The 25,370-nt window shown below is 39.2% G+C and overlaps 2 protein-coding genes across 30 annotated transcripts in view; both read left to right on the top strand.

Moving 5' to 3' along the window:
• ABCA16 (ATP binding cassette subfamily A member 16) overlaps positions 1–7,299 on the top strand; it is a 223,653-nt gene extending 216,354 nt beyond the window's left edge. For all 23 annotated transcript variants that reach the window (XM_023616175.2, XM_023616174.2, XM_023616178.2 and 20 more), the window contains 2 exons: positions 6,692–6,765; positions 7,146–7,299. In XM_023616175.2, coding sequence (XP_023471943.2) covers positions 6,692–6,765; positions 7,146–7,286 — 215 coding nt within the window. In that variant the 3' untranslated portion in view covers positions 7,287–7,299. The remainder of the gene's footprint in view (positions 1–6,691; positions 6,766–7,145) is intronic.
• A 7,818-nt stretch (positions 7,300–15,117) lies between these two features.
• Positions 15,118–25,370, top strand: part of UQCRC2 (ubiquinol-cytochrome c reductase core protein 2) — a 33,894-nt gene continuing 23,641 nt past the window's right edge. Inside the window, exons 1-5 of one of the 7 annotated variants that reach the window (XM_070232213.1) lie at positions 15,160–15,196; positions 15,677–15,734; positions 17,378–17,488; positions 18,326–18,384; positions 19,012–19,085. The gene's annotated coding sequence lies outside the window, so the exon portion shown is untranslated. Of the gene's footprint in view, positions 15,579–15,676; positions 15,735–17,377; positions 17,489–18,325; positions 18,385–19,011; positions 19,086–25,370 lie in introns of all 7 variants that reach the window. The other 6 variants (XM_070232216.1, XM_070232217.1, XM_070232214.1 and 3 more) reach the window with 6 other exon arrangements.

Below are 25,370 nucleotides of genomic sequence, written 5' to 3' on the forward strand. Positions count from 1 at the left end.
GCAAAACTTTTCTTCAGATATGATGGAGAAATAAAAAACTTTCCCAGATAAACAAAAGCTGAGAGAGTTCACTGCCACTAGACGTCGCCTACAAGAAATGATTAAAGATGCAGTCACACCAGAAACAAAAAGGCAAAGGACTACAAAACTGTGAGCAAGGAGACAGACACAAAAAATCAGAAAACTCCAGCTCTCTATCAGAACAGGGAAGGAAATATTCAAATTATAACTTAAAAGGGTATGAAAGCATCAAAAGTAACTATAAACACTTCAACTTAGCCACAAATTCACAACACAAAACAAAATAATTTTTAACAATAACTCAGAGGGGGAAGAAGAAAGGGATGTAACCTGCTTAGGCTAATGGAGATAAGAGGCTATGAGAAAATGGATATCTCATCTATGAGATCTTTGATATACACCTCAAGGTAACTACTAAACAAAAAATCAGAGCAGAGCCACAATTAATAAAAGGAGAGAAAACCTCCTCAGAAAACCACCAAAATGAAAAGGCAGTCAGAAATACAAAGGAAGGGAAACAACAGACACATAGAACAACTGGAAAACAAGAGATAAAATGGCAGTATTCATATATCAATAATCATTCTGAATATAAATGGATTGAATTCTCCAATCCAAAGACACAGTGAAGTTGGATGGATTAAAAAAACAAGACCCAAAAATATGCTGCCTCCAGGAAACACATCTCAGCTTTAAATGCAAACATAGGCTCAGAGTGAAGGGATGGAAGGTAATGCTCCAAGCTAATGGCAAACAAAAGGAAGCAGGTGTTGCTATACTTACATCAGACAAAGCAGACTTCAAGTTGAAAAAGAAAATGAGGGGCAGTATATAATGATAAAAGGGACATTCCACCAAGAGGAATTAACAGTTATTAATATATATGCACCAAACACAGGAGCAGCAAAGTACAGAAAGCAACTATAAATAGAACTAAAGAGAGAAATTAACAGCAGCACAATAATAGTAGGGGACCTCAACACCACACTTACATCAATGGACAGATCATTCAGACAAAAAGTCAACAAGGAAAGAGTAGATTTAAATGAAACACTTGATCACATGGATTTAATAGATATAGAGAGAGCATTACATCCAAAAACAACAGAATACATATTCTTCTCAAGTGCATATAGATCATTCTCAAAGATACACCATATGTTGGGAAACAAGGCAAGCCTAAATAAATTTAAGAAGAGTGAAATCATCTCAAGCATCTTTTCCAATCACAGTGCTATGAAACTAGTAATTAACTACAAGAAAAAAACTGGGAAAGTCAGAAATATGTGGAGACTAAACAAAATGCTATTGGAGAACCATTGGATCAAGGAATAAATCAAAGGAGAAATTTAAAAATATCTGAAGACAGATAAAAAATGAAAATACAACATACCAACTCTTTTTTTCCTTTCTTATTTTTTTTAATTGCAGTAACATTGGATTATAACATTAAATAACTTTTGGATGTACATTGTAATATATTTTGAATTATGTGTAGATTCATCATGTTCACCACCCAAAAACTGATTATAGTCCATCCCCTCACAACAACATACCAACTCTTAGGGGATGCAGCAAAAGCAGCCATAAGAGGAAAATTCATAGCAATGTAGGCCCACCTCAGCAAACAAAAACAAATTTCAAATAAGTAATCTTAAACTGCACCTAACAAAACTAGAAAAAGAAGAACAAACAAAGCACAAAATCAGCAGAAGGAGGGAAATAATCAAAATTGAGCTGAAATAAATGAAATAGGGACTTCAAAAAACAGTAGAAAGGGTTAATGAAATTAAGAGCTGGTTCTTTGAGACGATAAACAAAACTGACAAACTCTGGTACCACACTCACCAAGAAAAAAAGAGAGAAGCCTCAAATAAATAAAATTAGAAATGAAAGAGGAGAAATTACAATGGATACTGCAGAAATACAAAGGATTAAAAGAGAACACTATGAAAAACTATATGCCCACAAATTGGATAACCTAGAAAAACTGAATATATAAAGATCTCCTACAACTCAACAAATAAACAAACAACCCAATTCAAAAAGAAGCAAAGGACTTGAGTAGACATTACTTCAAAGAAGATATAAAAATGGCCAATAAGCACATGAAAGGATGCTCAACATCACTAGTCATTATGGAAATGTAAATCAAAACCACAATAAGATACCACTTTACACCTACTAGGATGGCTATAACCAAAGATGGAAATTAACAAATGTTGGTGGTGATGTGAAGAAATTGGAATTCTTGCGCATTACTGGTGGGAATGTAAAATGGTGTGACCACTGTGGGAAACAGTTTGGGTGTTCCTGAAAAAGTTAAAGATAGAATTACCATATGATCTAACAATTCCACTTCTAGTATATACCCAAAATAACTCAAAGCAGGGACTCAAACAGATATTTGTACACCAATTATGCACACTAATAATGTTCATAGCATTATTCGCAACAGCCAAAAGGTGGAAAGTACTCAAGTGTCCATCAAAGATGAATAGATAAACAAAATGTGATACAAACAGACAATGGAATACTGTTCAGCCATATAAAGGAATTACATTTTGATATATGCTACAACATGGATGTACTTTGAAAATATAATGCTTATTGAAATAAGCTAGACACAGAAGGACAAATATTGTATGATTCCACTTGCATGAAGTACCTAGAAGAGGCAAATTCATAGAGACAGAAAGAATAGAGGTTACCAGGGGCTAAGGGAAGTGGGGAGGGGATTTTTGTTTGATGGGCAGAGAGACTATGCTGGGGATGCTGAAAATGTTTCGAGTATAGATCATGACGATGAGTACACAGTATTGTGAACGTTAATATTAATCCTACTGAATGTCCAATTAAAATGGTTTAAATGGTAAATAAATATCATGCAAATTTAAGCACAATGAGAAAAAGACCAAGAAATTAGAGACTATCAAAAATGAATAAGGTAGATTGAGAAAGTTCCTTTTTTTCAAGTTTACTATGAATCTTAATTATTATTGGGTGTCAAATTTTATCTCATGATTTTTATACATCTATACAAATGATTTCATAATCTTTGGCCTTTTTTCTGTTAATGTGGTGAATTACATTGGTTGATTTTTTAACGTAAGCCAACCTTGTATTTCTGGAATAAATCTTATTTGGTTGTAATGGATGCCATATTTTATATATTGCTACATTCAATTTGCTAGTATATTATAAGTGTATTTTTATCTATGCTCAAAAGATATATTGGTCTGTAATTTTCTCTTCTTGTAATTTGTGGTGCCTAATTTTAGGATCAAAGTTATGCTGGATTCAGAAAATGAATTTTGAAGTGTACTCTTTTTTTCTACTCCTGAGACACATAGTAGGAATAAGTACATATGTCCACTAAAAAACATGTACAAGACTGTTTATTAAAGCAGTATTCATAATGGCTAAAACTTATGGGAGTTGGAATCTCATCAATGGTGGAATGGATAAATAAATTATGACACATTCATAATGGAATGGAATATGATTCAGTCTATTGAAGTGGAATATCATACATATACAATGGAATACTATTCATCAATGAGAATGCACAAAATACAACTACATAGCATACAACCCACACACAATATTGAAGGAGAGAAAAAGACAAACACAAAAGCTTACTAACTGTATGATTGTATTTGTATAATCAAGCAGTGTGATTCACTTCATGAAAATTCATTGAGCAGCATAATTATGAGTTGTTTACTTTCTGTATGTATGTGATAGTTTAGTAAAGAATTTTCCTGAGAGCCAGTCCTGATGGCCTAGCTGTTAAAGTTCAGTGTTCTCACCACTTTGGTGGCCTGGGTTTCGTTCCCAGGCATGGAACCTACCACTCATCTGTCAGTAGCCATGCTGTGACAGTGGCTCACACAGAAGAACCAGAAGAACTTACAACTATACACAACTAAGTAGTGGGACTTCACTGGGGGGAAAGGAAGAAAAAAGGAGGGAGATTGGCAACAGATGTTAGCTTAGGATGAATCGTCCCCTGCAAAAAAAAAAAAAAAAGAATTTTCTTGAAAAATGAACAAGGCAAAATTTTTAAAAAGCAAATAAAAACTTCAGAGATGAAAATTGTAATCACTGAAATTAAAACCAAATGACTATGATATGACAGCCTAGTTTTGAATCTCCCCAAATCTCTCACTAAAACAGAACACATAGAATGGCAAAAGTGATAACTCATGGAAAACATCTATAAAAAAAATAGGTGACACAGTGTCCTCCAACCACCCTAGAATACAAATAGGTGTGCCAAAACCACTGACAGCAACAAGACTCATGCACAATCTGCAGTTGTGCTGGACATAGGCAAGGGGTGAGAAAGGGTAATTTTGATATTCCTAACAGCAATGGAGCCTAGATATTGGGAAGTTTTGGAGAGAACAATGTTTTGCATTCAAAAAGTAACCAAAACAAGCAGTAAACATATAAAAAGGTGCTCAACATCATTAGTCATCTGGGAAATACAAATTAAAACTTGTAATGAGATACCATTACCCATCAAAATGACTAAAATTTTTAAATTGACCATACCAAGAGTTGGTACAGATGTGGACAAAAGGGACTCTCATTCATGTCTGGTTGGAATATAAAATACTTCTAAAGTTTTGGCAATATCTACTAATGTTAATGATACTCAAACCTCTGCCCCAACAATTCCACTCTTAGGAAAATGATTTCATATAAGCATCAGGAGGAAGGTAGAGAATGTTCAAAACAAAACTGTATGTAATAGCCCCAAACTGGAAGCTGTTTTAGTTATCTCTTGCTGCATAACAAATTACAAAAAACCTTAGTGGCCTAAAACAACAAGAAACACTTACCACAATTTCTGTGGGTTCCAAATTTAGGAGTGGCTTAGCTGGGTTGTTCTGGCTCAGGGTATCTCATGAGGATGTAGCAAAGCTGTTGGCCAGGGCTTTAGTCATCTGAAGGCTCACTGGGGCTGGAAGATATACTTCCAAGATGACTCACTCACATGGCTATCGACAGTTCTTCACCACGTGGGCCTTTCCATCGGACTGCTTGAGCGTCCTCACAAGGTAATGGCTGGCTTCCTTCACTTCAAATGATCCTAGAGAGAGAAGGATAGAAACTCCAATGTCTTTTATGAACTAGCCTCATAAGTCATACTCTGTTATTTCTGCAATAACCTACTGGTTGCTCAGGTCAGCCTTGTTCATTGTGGTAGGGGACTAGAGAATTTTGTGATTACTAGGAGGAAGGGATCATTAAGGGCCATCTAAGAGGCTGGATACCACACCATATGTCCATCAAGAGTAGAGGTGTAGTCATACACTAGAAATTTTATAGTAATAAAAATAAATGAAGCTGTACACAACAACATGGATGAATCTTAAAAATATAATGAGTGAAAGAAACCAAATAAAAATAATACATACTGTATGTTTGCATTCATATGCAGTACAAAGAAGGCAAAACCAAACTATTGTAATTTATGGTTCCATACTTAGGTAATAAAACTATAAAGAATAGCAAAGAAATGTTTACCATAAAAATCAGGACAGTAGTTGTCTGTTAAGGGGTAGGAAGTGAGTCTTGGTAGCGGCACATAGGTGATTTCTAGAGTGTGGATGTCAGTTACATGTTTGTTAACTTTATTATAATTCACTAAACTGTACATCTATGTTCCATACACTTCTTATGCATTTGACATATTTCACAATTTAAAATGTTTTTTCAAAATTTTACTTACTCATGGAGGCTATGTAGGGACTCATTACAAAAGAAAATCACTGTTATTGACGTATAGCTTATTTATTTTAAATATTTTAATCCAAATTAATTCCATTTGCAATAATCTTCAACTATGTGATAATAAATATAAATGCATCCTATCAATTAGGAATGCCTACAATATTACTACTATATTTTCAAAAGGTGTAATATCTCTTTTCTCCAGTGAATGCCTTCACATTTGTGTTTTATTTTCATGAGTTTTCTCTATCCTTTAGGGTGAAGGTTGCCTAGTCATGAGAATAGTATAGAGATCCTACTCTGCACACACACAACTGAAAAAAGAATCCACACCCAAATTTTATGAACATAGTTTCAGGACAATATTTAGAAACAGAGACTTATTGAACATTAGGATTCATGTAAGTAAGGTTTAGCATCATGAGCATGTGAGCTATCAATTTTTCCATGCTTAAAAGTGATTATCAGGGGCCAGCCCCTTGGCCTAGTGGTTAAGTCTGTGGGCTCTGCTTTGGTGGCCCATGATTTCGCTGGTTCAGAACCTGGGCGCAGACACGGCACTGCTCATCAGGCCATGCTGAGGTGGCGTCCCACACAGCACAACCAGAGGCACTCACAATTAGAATATACAATTACGTACTGGGGGGGCTTTGGGGAGAAGAAGGAAAAAAAAAGTGATTATCCTACCCTCTGCAATTTTTACAACCTACGGGCAGTAAGATCATATTTCATGTAGAAGTAAATCTATTGAAATACTTAACAAAGTCACATATATTAAAAAGAATGGGCTTTGGGATTATGTCATCTTTTGTATTACCTGCATATATTCTATATTCCATTGGTGTGGATAATTAGAATGGGAATTATTTGGGAATTATATGGGGCTCTGCTCTGCTACTCACCTGTCAAATCTTTTCTTTCGTAGGTAAAATGTTAAAGCAGAAGCATCAAGGAATTGTTGGCTACCACATTCCCGGCAAGGAAATTTGCTGGGGAAAGGTGATTGTAGAAATCATACCCTTCTAACATTATGTGTTAATAGAGGACTGATAGGAAGCATTGAGATTCAAGCATGTGGAATGGAAGCCTGACACTGGCAGAGGAGGAGAAACTTTGTTACTTTTTAAAGGCCCCTGTAGTTTGATTGAGACTTCTGACCCTAAATTCTATTATTCCATACCTACCAAGAGAATGGGAATGAAGAACTGCCTCCTCTTCTCTCTTTCAACCATCTTTTCCTTCTACTTTCTAACTTTCCCCTTCTGTATCTTTTGTCCCTAAGCATAAACCTGGCAGGAAATTGGGGAATGATTGGGTGGGGAAATGGTCCATATGAGGATATTGCAGTGGTAACACTACCATTTTTCTTTCTATTAAAGATGTTTAGTATTTTGGAGGAAGCTAAAGTGCTATTCAACCTAGAAGACTATTCCGTCAGTCAGATAACACTGGAACATATCTTCCTAAGCTTTGCTAATACTGATAAAACGGAAAATGAGCAAGAAATAAAGGTGGTATGAGATTTAGTTCCAACCAGGGACCCTTATGTCTTTCTTAAACTGCTGACTACAACTTGATACATAGAGGCACTTTCTCTCTCTCTCTCTCTCTCTCTCTCTCTCTCTGTCTTTCTCTCCCTCCCTTCCTCCCTCCCACCTACCCCCTTCGCCCTCCCCCTCCCCCGCCTCGCTGTGTGTATACACACGTTCAACCCGAAAGAAGAAAGTTTGGAGATTAAGGTAAGTGACCTGTTGTCAAGACCTGAACTATGAAGGGTCTGAGATTTTACCCTACTTGAAAGTTATCGAGTTAGCTTACCACAGTTTAATGAATACTGGCAGAAGGCGTTGGAATCCTGGGTCAAAGACACTAGACTTCATTATTCACAGCAATAGCAGTAGTCAGAGATCATATTTGTGCCAGTTCCCCAATCCCTAATTCTCACAAGGCAACAAAAGAAAACCAGGTAACACCTGTACATTCAATTGTGTTACAGGAGAGGAACCCTGAGCTTATGGAAACCAAATCTTTTATAATGGGCAGTAAGTAAGCATGCCTGACCTTTGCTCTGGATGGAAACATTCTTATTATACTGAACATTAAGTAAACCTTCCCTCTGATCTGAGGGAGATATTATCTCTCTTCAAAGGCCATTTGCTCTACAATCATCCTTGCAAAAATAGTCCAAAACAAAAAGGTAGCTAGGGCTTCTCCTTGTAAGTCATGAGGAAATGCAAGTGACCCATGAAGAAAATTGTTTCCCAATAATATCTACCCCTTGTTTCCACACAATCTTGGCTTCTGGCAAATTTCCCCATGAGTATGCCACCCCATCAGCCATTCTGATTAATCTGAGATTGGGACCAAATTTATTTAATTTGTCTCACAACTTTTAAGGCTACTACCAATAGAACTCTGAGCAGCATGATGAAGCTAACCTCTAGTATTTGACCTCAACCATGCCTCCCAGGGTCTCAGGTCCAATTATCTGAACAAATCCTAAAAACCATTTATGTTTACCTTAGAAAATCAAGTGACTTTGTCCTTCCATTTCTGTATTGACCATTCCACTTGCCTGAGGCATTAATCCAGGTATAGCAGAATGTACTAATAATTACATTGACTCCACCCTGGCCTGCAAAGAGAAAGTCTAGAGAGGTTCTATCATCCTAAACCACGTTGGCCATGATATTCTGACCTGAATGCCTTCCAGAGTCAAGATGGCATTTCCTTAAACATGCAAAGATCTCTTATGATCATCTCAAAGGTCCAAGCCAGCGTTTTTTGAAGGGAAGAAAGTTAATCACTGGATTTCATACAAAAATACAATTCTGAGGGTGCACCTGGTACCCCTGGAAAGTGTTTACAATTGTTGGTCCCCCCATCCCAAATATCTCCCACATCAGTCAGAGGGCACAGGTTCACAATACTTCAAACATATTCTTCTGGACAGCTTGTAAACCTTCTGATCCTTAGTTCAATATAGATAATTGAGTCTAGCCTTTGTTTTGGGAGGGACTATCTAAGGAAAATCAGTCCAACACATCCTGTTTGTCTATGCCAACAGTCAGATGGCAGTCATCTGCCTCCATGGAAAGACAGAGCAATAGCTACAAAAATAAGGATGGGAAGACAGGTGATGACAAGAGTGCTGCATGGGAAGTGTGGGGCCATCCCCTGCTATTTCCAGTAGATTTATCTGTAAGCTTAAGGAGAATGGCTGTTAAACTGCGGTCAGAGCCATCAGACAAAAGATGAAAGACCCCATAGTCAGTTAAATTTAAGGTTCATAGAACAGTTTGGGAGATTTGCAGAACATCATTTTCCTTCATGAGGAAGACTCAAGCAGTGGTTCTGAATGATGAAAGATCATTAAGGTCCTTCTTTCCCCCATTCTCCCTGGGTCCAAGACATTCCTTCCCCAGGTTTCTGAGTTGTTGCTCTCCCTCCATTACAACAAAATTGGTGTCTCCGATTCCAACTATAACTTTACCTTTATTCCAGTCATTCCCTACTTATAGCCAGACTTCTCATCTGGAAGGGTCAGGTACAAGAAGGACAAATTTTTCAATAAAAGTTTAAAAATAGAAGCCTAAAGAGACTCGTAGACTAAATATGATGTGCTATCCAGGTTGAGATCCTGGAACAGAAAAAGGACACTAGGTAAAAACTTGGGAAATCTGAACAAAATATGGACTTAATAAGAATGCATCAATATTGCTTCACTAATTGTGACAAAGGTACCATACTAATACAAAATGTTAATGATAGAGGAAACTGGATGTGGAGTACATGGGAACTCTTTTTACTTTTTTGCAATTTTTCCATAAACGTATGACTGTTCTAAAATAAAAAGATTTTTAAAAATGGATCATACACCTAAATAAAACCAAAACCTATAAGGCTTGTAGAGGAAAACATAGGAGAAAATCTTTGTGACCTTGGCTTAGTTAAAGAATTCTTGGCTATGTCAACAAAACCATAATCCATAAAAGAAAAAATTGATAAATTGGAGTTCATCAAAATTAAATTTTATGCTCTACAAAAAAGCACTGTTAAGAGAATGAAAACGCAAGCCATAGACTAGGAGAAAATATTTGCTATATCATATATCCAACAAAGTATCTGTATCCAGTATGCTATGATCTGAATGTGTCCTCCCAAAATTCATATGTTGAATCCTACCCCTCAAAGGTGATAGTATTAGGAGGTGGGGGTCTTTGGGAGGCGATTAGGTCATGAGGGTGGGGCCTTCATAAATGGGATGAGTGTTCCTATAAAAGAGACCCCATAGCAATCCCTTGTCCCTTTCACCAAGTGAGAACATAGCAAGAAGGCCCTGGCTATGAACCAAAAAGAGAGAGCCCTCACCCAATCATGCTGGCACCATGATCTCAGACCTCCAACCTCCAGAACTGTGAGCAGTAAATTCCTGTTAATCATAAGATTCTCAGTCTGTGGCATTTTGTTATATCAGCCTGACAGACTAAGACACAGCATATATATATACATATATATATATATATATATATATATATACCTCAAAACACAACAATGAAAAAAAACCAACCCCATTTAAAAAATGGGCAAAAGACTTGAACAGGCACTTCACCAAAGAAGATATACAGATGGCAAGTAAGCACATGCAAAGATGTTCAACATCATTAGTCATTGGGAAAATGCAAATCAAAATCACAATGAGATATCACTACATACTGATTAGAACAGCTAAAATAAAAATAACAGTACCAAGTGTTGGTGAGGATGTGGAACAACTGGAATTGTCATACATTGTTGGTGAAAATGCAAAATTACCCAGCTCACTTTGGAAAACAGTTTGACAGTTTCTTATAAAGGTAAGTGTATGTTTCTGCAATTCTACTCCTAGGTTTTAACTCAAACAAAACCTATGTTCACAGAAAAGCCAGTGTGCAAATCTTTAAAGTGACTTTTTTCATAATTGCCAAAAACTGAAAACAATCAAAATGTCCTTCAACTGGTTAATGGATAAAGAATTGGTAAATATATCCAGACAATAGAATACTGCTCAGCAATAAAAAGAAATAAACAATTGATACACTCAATAAAATGGATGACTCTTAAAGGCATCAATTTTGCATCATGTTGGGTGAAACAAACCAGATTTAAAAGGCTACTGATTCTGTTTGCACAACATTCTGAAGAAGCAAAACTTTAGGGAGAGAAAACAGATCAGTGATTGCTAGGATCTAGAAACAGGAGGATGGGTTGACTACAAAGGAGCAGCACATGGGAATTTTGGGGGTGATGCAACTGTTCTATATCTTGATTGTGGTGATAGTTATATGAATGCATATATTTTTTAAAACTCAAAATAATTGTACACCAAAAAAGGTTGAATTTTACAGTATGGAAGTTAGATGTCAACTTTTTTAATCCTAAGAAAAATTGCTTATGTCTAGAAACTATAAGTAAATAAATAGGCCAAGAAAAAATAGAAAACTTGAACTGATGAATAACCATTTTTTTAAACATGGGAATGTTAATCAAAACTCATCCTACCCCAGTCCCCAAAAAAAGACCCAGATGAGTTTTAACTACTTTCAAGGAATCTCTATTTTTTACAAGTTGTTCCAGAAAATATAAGAACTGCAAAATCTGTCAAACTCATTTTATGAGAGCATATAACCTTTATACCAAAACTGGGTAAGAATAATTCAAGAAAAACAATTTTAATTCTATTTCACTTATGAACATAGATTTGGACAGATAGCTTTCTAAACCTTCCATGTAACATTATCCCGGTATTTCATTTTATTACACTCCTGGGTTAGTTCCAGTTTTTCTGGTATGCCATATCTTCCTGTTTCTTGGTTTTCATTGTCTTTTTGCTAGAGTAAAACCACAAGTAACTTTCTAGACAAGAGGGGAAAGTAAAGTTTCTGAGTAATTGCCTGACTGAGAATGTTTCTTTTTCCTTCACACTGGAGGGACAAAGTGTCCAGGTATAGAATTCTACTATGAATAGTGCATTTTCCCAGAACATTGAAGACATTGTTCCACTGTCCCCTAGCACTCAGGGTTGCTAATTAGCATTCCTTTGTAAGTAAATAGGCCCCACCCTAAACAAACACACCCAGCTCTCCCCTCCTCCCAAGATTTTTTCTCTTTATCCTTGGTGTTCATGCATTTCATGAAGATGAGTCTTGGCATAGGTCTTCTTTAATTCATCCTGTTACCCAACAGACTCTTTCAATCTCAAGTCTTTCTTGGACTTTGGGGAAATGTCTTCCATTATTTATTTAATAATTGCTCCCCTCCATCATCCCTATTCTCTCCTTCTACATTTACTTTTATTCAAACGTGAGTTCTCCTACATTAGTAAATTGAAATCCCTTATATTTTCTCCCATATTTCTTTTCTCTTTTTATATATTCTCAGATAGTATCTTCATTTTGTCTTCCAGCCCTTATCTTGATTTTGTTTCTGGTAAGCAATGGTATTTTTCATTTCAAAGGGTCCTTGCCCACCCTAATGGCTCCTTTTTAAAAAGCATCCTGTGGTTGTATGCATTGTGGTCTTTTCTAATGCCTGAGGATTCTACACTTGGAGCTGCCTGGGTGCTGCACCCTACCTGACTGGCACAACTATTCCAGACACTTTCAGTTTTCCCTATATTTTTAAGATCTCCAAATCACATGCCAACTCCAAGCCCTAAGCCTCTCAAGGATTCCACTGAGAAGATCTGCAACCAGATCTAGTGTATCCCCTCTTGCATGCATGGTAGGAAGCTGAGTTCTCTTGTCTTCATTTGTCAACATGTAACTGAGCAAGTTTAAAGCCAATCAATTGCAAGAGGTTCACTGGGGGAAAGGGATTTATTCGATTAGCCAGCGAAATCAGAAGATGGCAGACACATGTCCCAAAGACCATCTTAAACAAGCACATAATCTTGAGACACTTATACAGGGACTAGTAGGCTATCAAGGAGGGGATCAAGAATGTTGACCATCTGGCATCAGTGACTAGAGATGCCACACCAGGTCTTTCAGTTGTCATCAATGATGGATGTCAACACAGATGTTCTCTGAGGAGGTCATCATGTCCTAAGAAACTCAAAAGAACAAAGTTATCATCTATCACTATTGAGAGATACACGTGTCAACCAGGAATTATTTCCCAGAGGGTAGCTATTTATCTCCTAGGCTATATGCAAGGTAAAACATATACAGCTTGGGTGAGTTAGTCAGAGGTTATTCTAAGTTACAACATAGCTTCCCTCCCGTCAACTTTGCTTTAGGCCAGTATCAAATACATTTCCATCTGCTCTCCAACTTCCAGTCTTTCATATCGTTCATCCACTGATTAATACCAGCCCTGATATCAGCTCCCCTACATTAAACCCAGCAAATATGGGGTTAAAACCAAAAGCACTCATCCCCTTTCCCTGCTTACTGCTAGGCTTCCTGGCACCAGCATCCACTATCCACCACCGAGGCAGGCAACCAAGGACATCCACCTGCAGATTCCCTTCTCTCTCAGCCTCCTCCCTGCAAACAGACTCACAAGGGCAAAGGCAGGCTGGTGGGAAAGCACCAACTAGCAAGGCCATGGGCTCTCCCTGCCTACAAGCAGCCACATTCCTCACAACCTTTAAAACACCTAGCTTCCCATTTTCAGGGAGATTAGAGGAATTTGACAGTTCACTCTTGTCTCCCAGCTGGCATCACCCAAAATAAAAACCCTTTCCTTGCCATAAGCCTGGCGTTCCAGTTTTTATTTGGCCCCTCTTGTGTGGCGGGTAAGTAAGGAGCCTATCTTTCTAGCCAGTAACATGATGACCCCTGCCATTTTTCTCTTTCGTTAGAGGTTTATTTCCATTCCATTCATTTTACGGAAGAGAGACACTATGCCCTCCTGAATCCAAAGACCCAAGCTAGAGATGAAAAAACAACATACACAAAAACTAACAATCTCCAAAGTATGTGAAGGCAATAAATCTAAGAGCATAAATTAAGGAGCAGTGGGTGGGTAATGCTAACTCGTGTACAGGGATGAAGAGGGAATAGTGGTGCCTGGGGGAGGTTGAGGCGTCGAGCAACACTGCCAGGGTGTGATGGGAAGAGAACTTGTCAAAGGAAATAGAAAACAGGTAAGCAGAGGAGGCAGACAAAAAGGGTGGGAGACTGAGGGTGTGGGGCGCTCACACACGGATGAGGATAGTTGAGGATAAGCAGGAGGGAGTTGGGGGGGTTGGGTGATAAGGGGCTGAGAGGAGCGCACGTGTGCGGGAAACGGCTGTCATGGGGTGGGACGCAAGCGCCTAGGGCTGAAGGAGTTAGAAAAAATATTAGTGATGCGGGGTCGGTGAGCCGAGGAGTCGAAAGAAAGATTTCTTAGACTCTTAAGATCTGGCAGTAGTGCTCTTTTATTTAGAGAATAGTATACAATAGCATGCGGACAGGACCCATGGGCAGTCAGGCTGCTGCGTGGGGACAGGGCCCATGGGCAGGAGGAGCCACTGCTGCTGCTGCTTCTGCTGCTGCCTCTGCTGCCCCCGCTGGCATGGGGACAGGACCCATGGGCAGGCAGAGCTGGTGCATGGGGACAGGACCCACAGGCAGTCAGGGTTCCTGCTGCTGCTGCTTCTGCTGCAAAGTTGGGTGGAGAGTAAGGCTAAACTTAAGGCATGGGTATGTGAGTTAACTCTTTACGAGACAAAGAAAAAAAGTTAAAATGGTACCAGTGCCGGTAGGGTCCGGCCATTGGGCAGTCCCACAACTTTTAGATAAGAATCGAACCGGATTGAGTAAATGGCAGAAGTCCCCGCTCAAATATTATCTTCAACTAAAGACAAAGGAGGATTTTGGGGTGGGGGGTCAGTTACATGAGGTTGCCAGACAGTAAACAACTTAAGTTCTTGCCTTCCCCATTAAGAGTTTCCAGAGATAAGGCCATCCCCCCTTCCTCCTGGCGCAGAGAGGGAGGCATGGAGATTTCCTTCACAAATGCAACTCTCTCTGATCAAAGGGCAAGCAAATTCCACTTCTCGGAGCCTGCTTCTTATCTGTAGTTTTAAAATTAACCAGCCTAAAAATCCTCATCATTAGGACCTAACTGCTTCTTATATCTACAGATCTCCCTGTTTCAGCCTCACCTCGCAGAAGTACCAAGTACAATCAATTTCTGAGCCTTTGAGAAGTGTCTTTAGCGCAAATCAGTTTTCCAGTTTAGCATTCAACTTTCTCCAGATGCTAAATAAATTCCTCTTCGTCTCCTTTTACGGAGCGCACGCACTGGGGACTGAGGAGGCGGGGCAAACGCTAAGGGTCGGGACGCACTTGCCGGGCCTGAGGAGCAGAGCGCACGCGCACTGGGCTCTCAGGGGGTGGGACGCACGCGCAGGGCATTGCGGGGGGGCGCGGCGGGGGCGCGGCGGGGATTGAGGAGGGTGAGTACATGCGCCGCGAGCTGCCGGGCGGCTGGCGAGTGGCGGGCTCCGGACAGCCAGCGCCGTCTGGGTCTTGATTGACGCCTGTGCCGTAGAAGGGAGGAGACTTGGGCTGGTTTCGCCGTTAGGTTAAGGCGTTGCGGGCTGGGTGTGTTGCATGCTGCTCCCGGGCGGTGGCGGTTGTGGCACCGAGGGAGGCGTGAGCGCCTCGTCAAGTTCTTTGGGCAAGACTGCTGCTGCGGTGGTCGCGGAGGAGAGGAGCAGTCGCGCGACAGTCGGCGGACTCTTCGGCTGCAGCTCCTCCCACCCATCCATCGCGTCCTCTCCCCCTTGGTGCACACAGCCCCATCCCCGCCCTGCTGAAGGCCCGAGGTCTAAAGTGGTGTGCAAAAGTTGTGGCTTTGTAAAAGTTCTGGAACGTTTAGGTTGATTTTTGAAATGCTAAGGAAAATTTTAAATAACCTTTTTCCATTTACCCAGTACAGGACTGAAGTGACTTTGTGTCGTATAATTTGATTTCTACATGAAATTATACCGTGTATGTATTGTTTCAGTGTTAAAATATAGTTTGTTGGTGCAGTAACTACAAAATAAGTAATTTTATTTTAAACATGTTTAAAATTGAATTTTAAAATGTTTTAAGACTTTAAGGAATCTGGCAGCCTTTAGTTTTTTCCTACTTTTTAGATGCTTTTTGAAAGCCACCATTTTTACTAAAAGACAGATTTTTAATAGTTTCTGAATTAAGCATCTTAAGTATCAAATAGAGAATAAAACCTGTTTGAGAGCCTTACTGTCTTTGTACCTCTAGGACCTAGCATTGTGCCTGGCACATTGTAGACATGTAACAAATGTTTGCAGAATGGGGGGATGGCAGTTTTAAATGGACAGACCAGTTAAATGAAGCCATTTAAACTCATCGTGCCCACTATATCATCTTTAGGACCTGTAGTAGTCAGACTTGCATAGAGAGTTATCTTTAAATACGCCTGTCCAAATTGCACCCCAAGACCTTCTCTTTCTTGAGATCTGCAGTGGGACCTCAGAATCTGTATTTTAACCAGCCAGGTGATTCTTCTGCACAGCCAAAAGAAAGGATTTATCCCAGAGAAACTGGGATCTCAAGGCTGTATGACCAAAGTTGACCAACCAAGCTTCAAGAATTAGGCTAGCAATGAGAATTTTGTGCACTAAAGCATGGCCAGCCTTTCTCAAGTGCTCTCTGCATGTCAGCTTAATTTCTTCTACATTTAGTCTTTTCTCCCATAGTGGGATGTCGCTGCTGCTGGCTTACAGACTCACATCATCACATTTTACCATCAGAGAGAAGTTTACCCCACTCAAATTAGAAAATGCCTAGGATTCTGACTGACTTTGCTGAGGTCATGAATACACCTACCATTCAATCTGGCACTGGTGGTGGTGGTGGTGGGAGGGTAGAATCTTTTGTAGATACAGTGACTGTTGCATCCTGGATTCCCCAGGACAGCTCTGGTCTGTAGCTCTTGTCCTGACATTTAACAACATGAGTTTGACTGATATTTAAAAGCTTACTAACAAGACTGTGGGCCGAGAAAAAGCTGTTAAGGCACAAGCTAGTTTAGACAAGCTGACAAAATCTTTTCAAATTCCCTTTCCTAACTTTCTCAATTCCATTAATGGTTCCCCAAGTTCAGATCCATGTGGCTGTTTTTTAATCATTCATTTCCCCAGACTGACACTAAATTTTGCCAAGTTTTGGTATAATCTAGTTAAGGGCCTATATGCTTCTGAGTAGTTTAGGTCAAGGATCCAATATTTTTTCTATGGAGGGGACTGCTTTGAATTTGCCTGAAGTTTTATGATTATTGGGGTGAGTGAAAGAGTGAATGTGGCAACAAAGTTATAGTGGGGGCAACTGCTGTGAATTTGTTGAAGCTTGAAATAAGTGGTTGGAGGATGTAACATTAACAGTTGCCTAAGTAAGCCATTGAAATCTTCAAAGCTCCTGAGCAGCCACCGCCAACCTATTAAAGACAAGTTTGGGACTTAGTCTGCCTGAATGGAGTAAGCAAAGCACCTACTTCTCAAGGTCTCAAGGTCCTCATCCTTTTCTTCTAGTAGTTTAGCTTACCACACAGTCCATGATTTGAATTGATTCCATTCACTCATCGTATTCATTGAGCATCTGCTTTGTTTCAGAAGACACGATAGGCATTCAAGGATGAATGTCATCATTCAGTGATGAACAAAACAAGCATGATCCAATGGAGTTATCATTCTAGTGGAGGGGGAAGTGGATAGACAAATAAGGTATTATTACTAGTAATTACTACAAGTAATTGTAATTACTAATTATTGCTAATTGTGTGTTACTAATTAAGATAAATGCTATGAATGGAGAAAAACAAGCGTGCTAAGAGGAAAACTATCAAAAAAAAGCCTCTGGAAAGGTAGCATTTAAACCAAGAACTAAAGGATGAGAAGATAGCGGCCAGCTAGCAGAGGTTGGGGTGAAGAATGCCTTCCAACTGGAGAGAGTATCATTTCTTCAGCCACTGAGGCTGGAAAAAGATCCATGTGTTTAGATAATCTGGGAAAGTTGGAAAGGTGGGCAGAGGCTCTGTAGGCCTTGATAAGGAGTTTGGATTTTTTAAGACTAATTGTATAATACCTTCAACAAACATTTAGTGGGAACCTGTTGTTAATTGTGCCAAATTTAATGGTAATCTCACATTAGATTATCAACTGGTCCTTATTAACCTCTGAGAGGAAGTGTAATGCAGTGGTAGGGACAAGAGCCAAATTTTATGGGGTTAAATAATAGTTGGATAATGATAAAAATGAAAGAGTAAATGTAGTCATTTTACCCTACTTAACTAGCCTAAAAGAGGTATAACTCTTTTAAAAGCTTTTTTATTGCATTCCCTATTTACATTATATTTTCAGATCTGAGAGCTACATAATTTAGATACCTCATATAAGTGGAATCATACAGTATTTTTTGTATGACTGGCTTATTTCACTGAGTATAATGTCCTCAAGGTTCATCCATGTTGTAGCATGTCTCAGAATTTCTTTCCTTTTTGAGGCTGAATGATATTCCATTGTACCTAAATACCACATTTTGTTTATCCATTCATCCATCAGCAGACGCTTGGGTTGCATCCACCTCTTGGCTGTTGTGACTAATGCTCCTGTGAACATGGGTATGTAAATATCTCTTCAAGATGCTGCTTTTAGTTCTTTGGGTTATATACCCAGAAGTGGGACTGCTGGATTGTATGATAGTTCTATTTTTAATTTTTGGAGGAGCCTCCATACTGTTTTCCATAGTGGCTGCACCATTTTACATTCCCACTAACATTGCACAAGGGTGGAACCCAATGATTTAAGGGATGCATTCTTACTAGAATGTTACCTACTACTTTTAATGTAAACTAGAGAAAGATTTCTTCCCTTCAGGAACAATAAAGGGAAGCCAAAAAGTTAATTGCAGGGGAAAAAAAACACAATCAAAGATAAGTGAGAGAAGCACCTTTTTGCCTTGATACTTTTCCCTGGTGCAAATAGAGGGACACAAAACTGATCTGCACCTCCTTCCAACAGTTCTCCTGTTGCTATCCCTGTGCATTTTTATGGAACACCGAAAATAGGGATGTATAAGATAAATCTGCAAGCAACATTTATATGTTTTTTTTAATTAGGAGCTTTGAATTATTCCCTCTTTTGAATTGACTCTAGCCTTTGCTTTGGTTTGAAAACTACATGTGCCAGGAAATAACCCTCGTTCCACCTTATCCCTCACAAAAAAAGTGTCTCTTTCCCTTTTTCAGGCAGCTCCCTAAAGCATGAGCACCAAGGGATGGTCCATTACCACATGCCTAGCAAGGACCTTACGTGAGGAAAGGTGAGTGTGGTACCAGGCCCTCCTAAAATCATAGAAGGTGTTTGACTTGAGAGTTGGTGGATAATTTAAAACATTCAAATTCAGGCATTTGAGAGATTTCAGTCAAACTTGGCTCCATCAGTGACCATTTCTAGTCTGGAATCTGTTCTTCCCTTTCTTGGATACCTTGTAAAGCCAGTACAGTTTCTCCTTAGCTCTCACCATAGTAGTTTACATGTCTCAGCCTTAAATTGTTTTGGCCTCTTAGGAGTTATTTGTAATTTGAGGGCATAGATAGATGAGTGCTGTATCAGCAGGTGTGAGGTTTAAAATTCGCAGTATCCTGGGAAGCTGACATTAACAGGGGTAAATGGGCAAAACTTTTCCTCTCTAACTGGGATTTATTAGCTTAATAGGGAGTCTCCAGGTCCATCCAAGGTGAGAATAAACAGAGCCTTCTTCCCTCTTCTTCTCTCCATTAATCCAGTATTTTTCCCCACCTGCCCCTTTGAGGGCCTTTAATAACAGTGATTTCTTCTGCTGTCCTGAAGGTATTTAGTATCTTGGAGTCAATCAAAGATGAACATGGATGAGATTATTCTATTAGTCAGATCACACTGGAGCAAGTATTCCTGAGTTTAGGCCAAACAGAAACCAAAAAACTAAACCAAAGTTATGAAGATAATTGAACAGTGGTTCCAACTACCATCTCACCCCTCCTGCCCAGTGTTACCTATAACTGATAACATAGCGACAGCATCTCTAGATGTGTGTACATATGTGTCTTTAGTGTGTGTGTGTGTGTGTGTGTATGTGTTAGTAAAAAGTGTTCCCTGGGAATAAAACAAATCATTATTTTTAAAGAAGTTTCCTAATAAGTTTATCTTCCATTGTGAGGACTACAGCAAGGACCTATGTGTACAAAAAGCCCTTCAGATGTGTGAGAGACATAAAAGGAGCTGAGATCTTTCAGCAACATCTCTCTAATTTTTATCCCAGAGCCAGCTCGGATGACAGGAAGAAAAAAAAGAAACCTCTGATTTCTGAGGGACAAATACATCAGGTGATCAAAGTCTCTATCATGAGGGACAGCATTTGGAAGTTTAGTATAAGAGCAAAAACAGGGATATTGCTCGCAGAGGACCAAGGCATCTTTATTAAGTTTTCTGGGAGATTGTGATGCACTGTTTTCTTATGGTTAGGGTGACTATCTGCCCATTTTTTAATAACTTCAGTGAGGTGTACTTTATGTATAATTCACTTGCTTTAAGTATACAAATTTACGATTCTTGGTAAATTTGCTGAGTTCTGTACCATCACCACAATCCAGTTGTACAACATTTTCATCACCTAGTAGGATCCCTCATGTCCATTTACAGTTAGTCCCTTTTCCTACTCCCAGTCAACCACTAGTCTTCTGTCTCTATAGATTTGCCTTTTCTGGTCACTTCATATTAATGGAATCATGTTTTTTTGTGTGTCAGGCTTCTTTTTACTTAGCATAATGTTTGTGAGGTTTATACTAGTTTCCAATTGCTGCTATAACAAATTACAGCAAACTTAATGGCTTAAAATAATACAAATTATCTTATAGTACTGGAGGTCAGAAGTCCAAAAGGGGACTTATGAGGCTAAAATCAAGAAATTGGCAGAGCTGTGTTCCTTTGGGAAGCTCTAGGGGAGAATCCATTCCTTGTTTTTCCAGCTTCTAGAGGCTACCTGCATTCCTTGGCTTGTGGCATACAGCTCTGGCCTTTGCTTCCATTGTCCCTCTTATAAGTACCCATGTGATTACATTGGGTCCGCTATAATAATCTCATCTCAAGATCCTTAACATAATCATCTGTAAAGTCCCTTTTGCCATGTAATGTGTTCAGATTCCACAAACTAGGAATAGATATCTTTATCCTGCCTACACCAGGTTCATGCATGTCATAGCATGTATCAGTATTCCATTCTTTTTTATTGCTGAATAGTACTCTATTGTATGAATATACCACATTTTGTTTATGCATTCACCACTTAAAGGATATTTGGGTTGTTTGCACTTTTTCACTATTATGACTAATGCTGCCATCAACATTCACATGCAAGTCTTCTTGTGGATAATGTTTTCATTTCTCTTGAGTATATATCTAAGAATGGAATTGCTGGGTCATATGCTCACAGTTTATTTTATCCTGGTTTAATTACTAATAGTTCCCCCTTTAGTCTCAAAATTGCCTTAGTTTAGGGCTGGCCCAGTGGCATAGTGGTCAAGTTCACATGCTCTGCTTCAGCAGCCCGGGGTTCGCAGGTTTGGATCCCAGGCACTGACCTACACACTGCTCATCAAGCTATGCTGTGGCAGTGTCCCACACTAAACAGAAGATTGGTACAGATGTTAGCTCAGGGACAATCTTCCTCAATCAAAAGGAGGAAGATTGGCAGCAAATGTTAGCTCAAGGCCAGTCTTCCTCACCAAAATGAACAGACAAAAAATTGCCTTGGTTTGGTAATAAATTATATGGTCACCCTAATTATAGTAGCTTATAGACCAGAAGGCATATCAATCAATATAGTACCACCTCCTGTCCCCCAAGTAGGTGGAGTGAATAACGCTAATTATAAACTTGAGGTAGAAGCATGGGTAGTATCACCAGTTCTCAGCTCAGAGGGCTCTCCAAATGTAGAGATATTTTTAAACTAAATGAAAATAAAACAAATAAACAGAAGTGTTGCTTGGATACTTCAATCCCCAGACATCTGTGAAATCCCCACCGCAAAAGGCCAGGAGGGCAGCCCAGGGCAGAGAACAGGTAAGTACAAGCAAGAAAGGAGAAAATAAAATCTAGGAAGAATTCAGTAAAAGTAGGTTAAAGGGTTGTAAATTCTGCAACTTTTCTGCAAGTTTTCTCTCCTGTCTTCGTGCTTTCTTTGTGTGAGAGCAGACAAGAAGTTAAAGGCATAGACTCCTGGTACATCCTAACTACTACACAGGGGCAGATGCTAGCCTAGCTGTTCCTAACTTCGCTGTGCACTAGAATCATCTGGAGGCATTTGTTTAAAATGCAGATTCCTGGATTCCAAACTCTGGAGATTCTGATTCAATCAGAGTGGTGGAGAACCCAGGAATCTGCATTTTAACAAGACCCCCCCCCCCACACACACACACACACACACACATAATTCTGATGCAAGTATGGCTTTGGGGGGATAAATGGGCTAGGCCTTCCAGGGGATTCTCAAATTAAGGTCTGCAGTTTTAACGCTTAAGAAGTCATTTTTATTCTTAGGAATTTTTTCGGACATGAGTACAAAATACCACCAGGTAACAGCATATTTTCAGTCATGTCACCATTCAAACAAGACTTATGCTGAAGCCATAGTGAACAGATGATAAACACATTTTTCCTTCCTTTATTTCACGAAATTTACCAATGTCACGACCTTCTTGTCAAAGTAGCTTTGGCTACTTGAGTCTGAAAATAAAGAAGACCAGCCAAACTTGCTTGCAAAATTTTAGACTGTATTGATGTCATGAGGTCTAACAGGACATCATAAGAACTAGAGTATGGACATCTAGACTAGCTCCAGAATATCCGTTCTAAATAAGGTGTTAATCCTGAGGTGCTTCCTTTCTGATCTTTGCAATCTCATGACACCAGTGATCTCAATGCCTTCATATCTCATGTCTGCCCCTGAGGTAAATATCAGACTTACTTAGATCCCACACACAACTACGAGAAAAGGGAATGCAGAGTTTTTAAGACAAAAGGGATGCGAGTGTTTCTGTTTAATAGGAAATACAGAGATGCAAGAGAAAATGGGAGAATAAACATTAACTACAGCAGGTTTGACTTCAGATCTTGACCACTTAAGTGAGGTGTTAAAAATTACCAGGCCCCTCAGTTATGATTGAAGCCATCTTAAATATTTATGAATCATAGTTCTCTCCATTAAGGAGCTTAAAATAAAGAAAGACAAGTAAAATGTTGATGATGCTTGAAACTGGCTAATAGTTACATAAATGGGAGTTCATTATATTATCCTTTTAACTTCTGCTCATGTTGGGAAATGCCAATAATGTTTTTTCTTTAATCTAGTTAAGGGAGATAAAACATGAATGTAAAATTAATTATCAATACAAGGCAGTAAAGTTAAGACAGAGAAGGGAGAAAAAACTCCAGACTAGGGTGGTATTTACCTGGATGGGATTCTGAGAGGAATGGGAAAGGAAGTGCCAACCATCAAAATTATGGATTAGAGAAGCCATGATTAATGCCTCTGGCCCTAACATGGCAAGGTGATGTTCCCAGTTATAAGATCAAACCACTTTCCTGGGATCTGTTTGGCTCCCATGATAGCCTCCTTCCCTTTGACATCCCCCGCACCTCCGTGCATTTGCAACCAGCCAATTCCAGCTCAGGGCAAGGACTTGGGCTCCATGGAATCAGATTTGACTCCACATTAAGAAAACTAACAATTAGAGCTTTCCAGCAATGCACTCATGTGGTCTTCCATGTCTACTCTCTTCCAGTCTGCTCAATTCCTCTCCCTGGGGCTTTCAGTGTCTCCTATGCAGAAACAATTTCAAGGACCTCATTTTCTTCTGTAATAAAATGCTAGAGTTCCAGCAGAAACCTGGCATGAGCTGGTAAGGCAACCTGGAGAAAAGTTAAGGTCTTCTGTTGCCTACACCCTTGTTTTTATGCTAGACTGGGCCATGGGCATTATAAAAGAGATTTTTTTAAACTATATTTAATTAGCAACATTAATGAGTAAGAAGACATAAGCAACCTGGAGCCTCATCTTGAGAACCGTCGTCTTCCCTCCCTTTTGTCTTCTTTATTTTTTCTTCTCTTGGCCACCTACTTTCTCCTTCTGTGTCCTCCATTCTCAACTCTTTTACTACTTCCCTTCATTACGGGGGCTTACGACTCCAAGCATTAACTCTTCAAAGGGTATAGGAATTGACAACACAAAATAAAAACTGAAACTCATAGGTCCAGCCTCCTCCAGCACTATACTTATGTAATTAGCTGAAGAAAAAGCATGATATGGAAAACACAGCACCTTCCAACACCACACATATATGTTAATAATAGCATTCCATCTCAACTGTTCTCTCTCTCTCTCTCACACACACACACACACAGGAGTTAGGGCAGGATATGATGTGGAAGTGGTAGATCTGTCCACAAGATGGCAGTCCTACTTTGTCCTTTAAAGCTTAATAGGAAATTTTGTGATGCTGTGAAATACTGAATAAAGCTAGGATTTTATTATTTATGTAGCTGACACCATGAATTGTGTTTCAGATCCTACCACAATTTGAAGAGAATTTTTCATTTGAGTCACAGTTATGTTTTGATGTGTGAGTGGTGTTATAACCAAAGAATAAGGGAACATTCTACATAGGGCTGTGTGTGTATGTATGTGTCTGTATCAGACCTAACGTGAACTGTTGGACGATGAAGTTCCAATGACTGGACTCTCAGGGGTGCAGCTAATTTGGAGGTAGTGATTAAAAAGTACTGGAGCTGGAGGTTTGTATGTGATGTTGATGAATTTGAACTCTATCCTGAAAAACATACGGAATCATTGAAAAATTTTAAGCAGGTGGGTGACAATCAGAGCACTGTTTCCCAAAGTTCACTCATTGGTATAACACCTTCATTTTTGCCATATCTCCCTATCACCTATAGTTAATTTACTTAACGTTGTTTAAACCAACTAACTTTTATTCTTTTGTAAATGTATTTAAAGAGGAAACATTACTAGCATTGCTTGCCATAATAAACATTTAAAATAAGTATATAACTATTAAAATGAACAATGTTCATTCATGTGCCAACTTAAAATCATCTCATGCACCACTAATGTAAGTCTACCACACTGTGGGTAACTCTACTGTATGGTATGGATTGTTAGCGTTGCTCCCTGAAGGCACAGAAATTGGGTTGGGTCAGATTCTTAATGACCAGGTCTTAGCTGTCACCTGGAATCCTGTTAAACAGCTGTAGGTGTGGAGCAATTCAGCCACAGGCCAAAGAGGACAGAAGTTTGTCTAAGCCTTGTAACATCCACAGCACTTGCCCTTTTGAAACTTTAATGTGCATGTGAATCACCTCGCGATCTTGTAAAGATGCTGATTTTGATCCAATGTGGCACCTGGAGAGTCTGCATTTCTAACAAACTCCTAAATTGTACGGAAGCTGCTGGTTTCCGAACCACGTTAAGTAACAAAGTACGAGACTCTTAAGTCTCTGAAAGGCAGAGACTACGCCCTAACCTTTAGCATAGTGTCTGGCACAAGACAACTCC

Source organism: Equus caballus, chromosome 13, assembly GCF_041296265.1.
Source record: "Equus caballus isolate H_3958 breed thoroughbred chromosome 13, TB-T2T, whole genome shotgun sequence".
Lineage (NCBI taxonomy): Eukaryota > Metazoa > Chordata > Mammalia > Perissodactyla > Equidae > Equus > Equus caballus.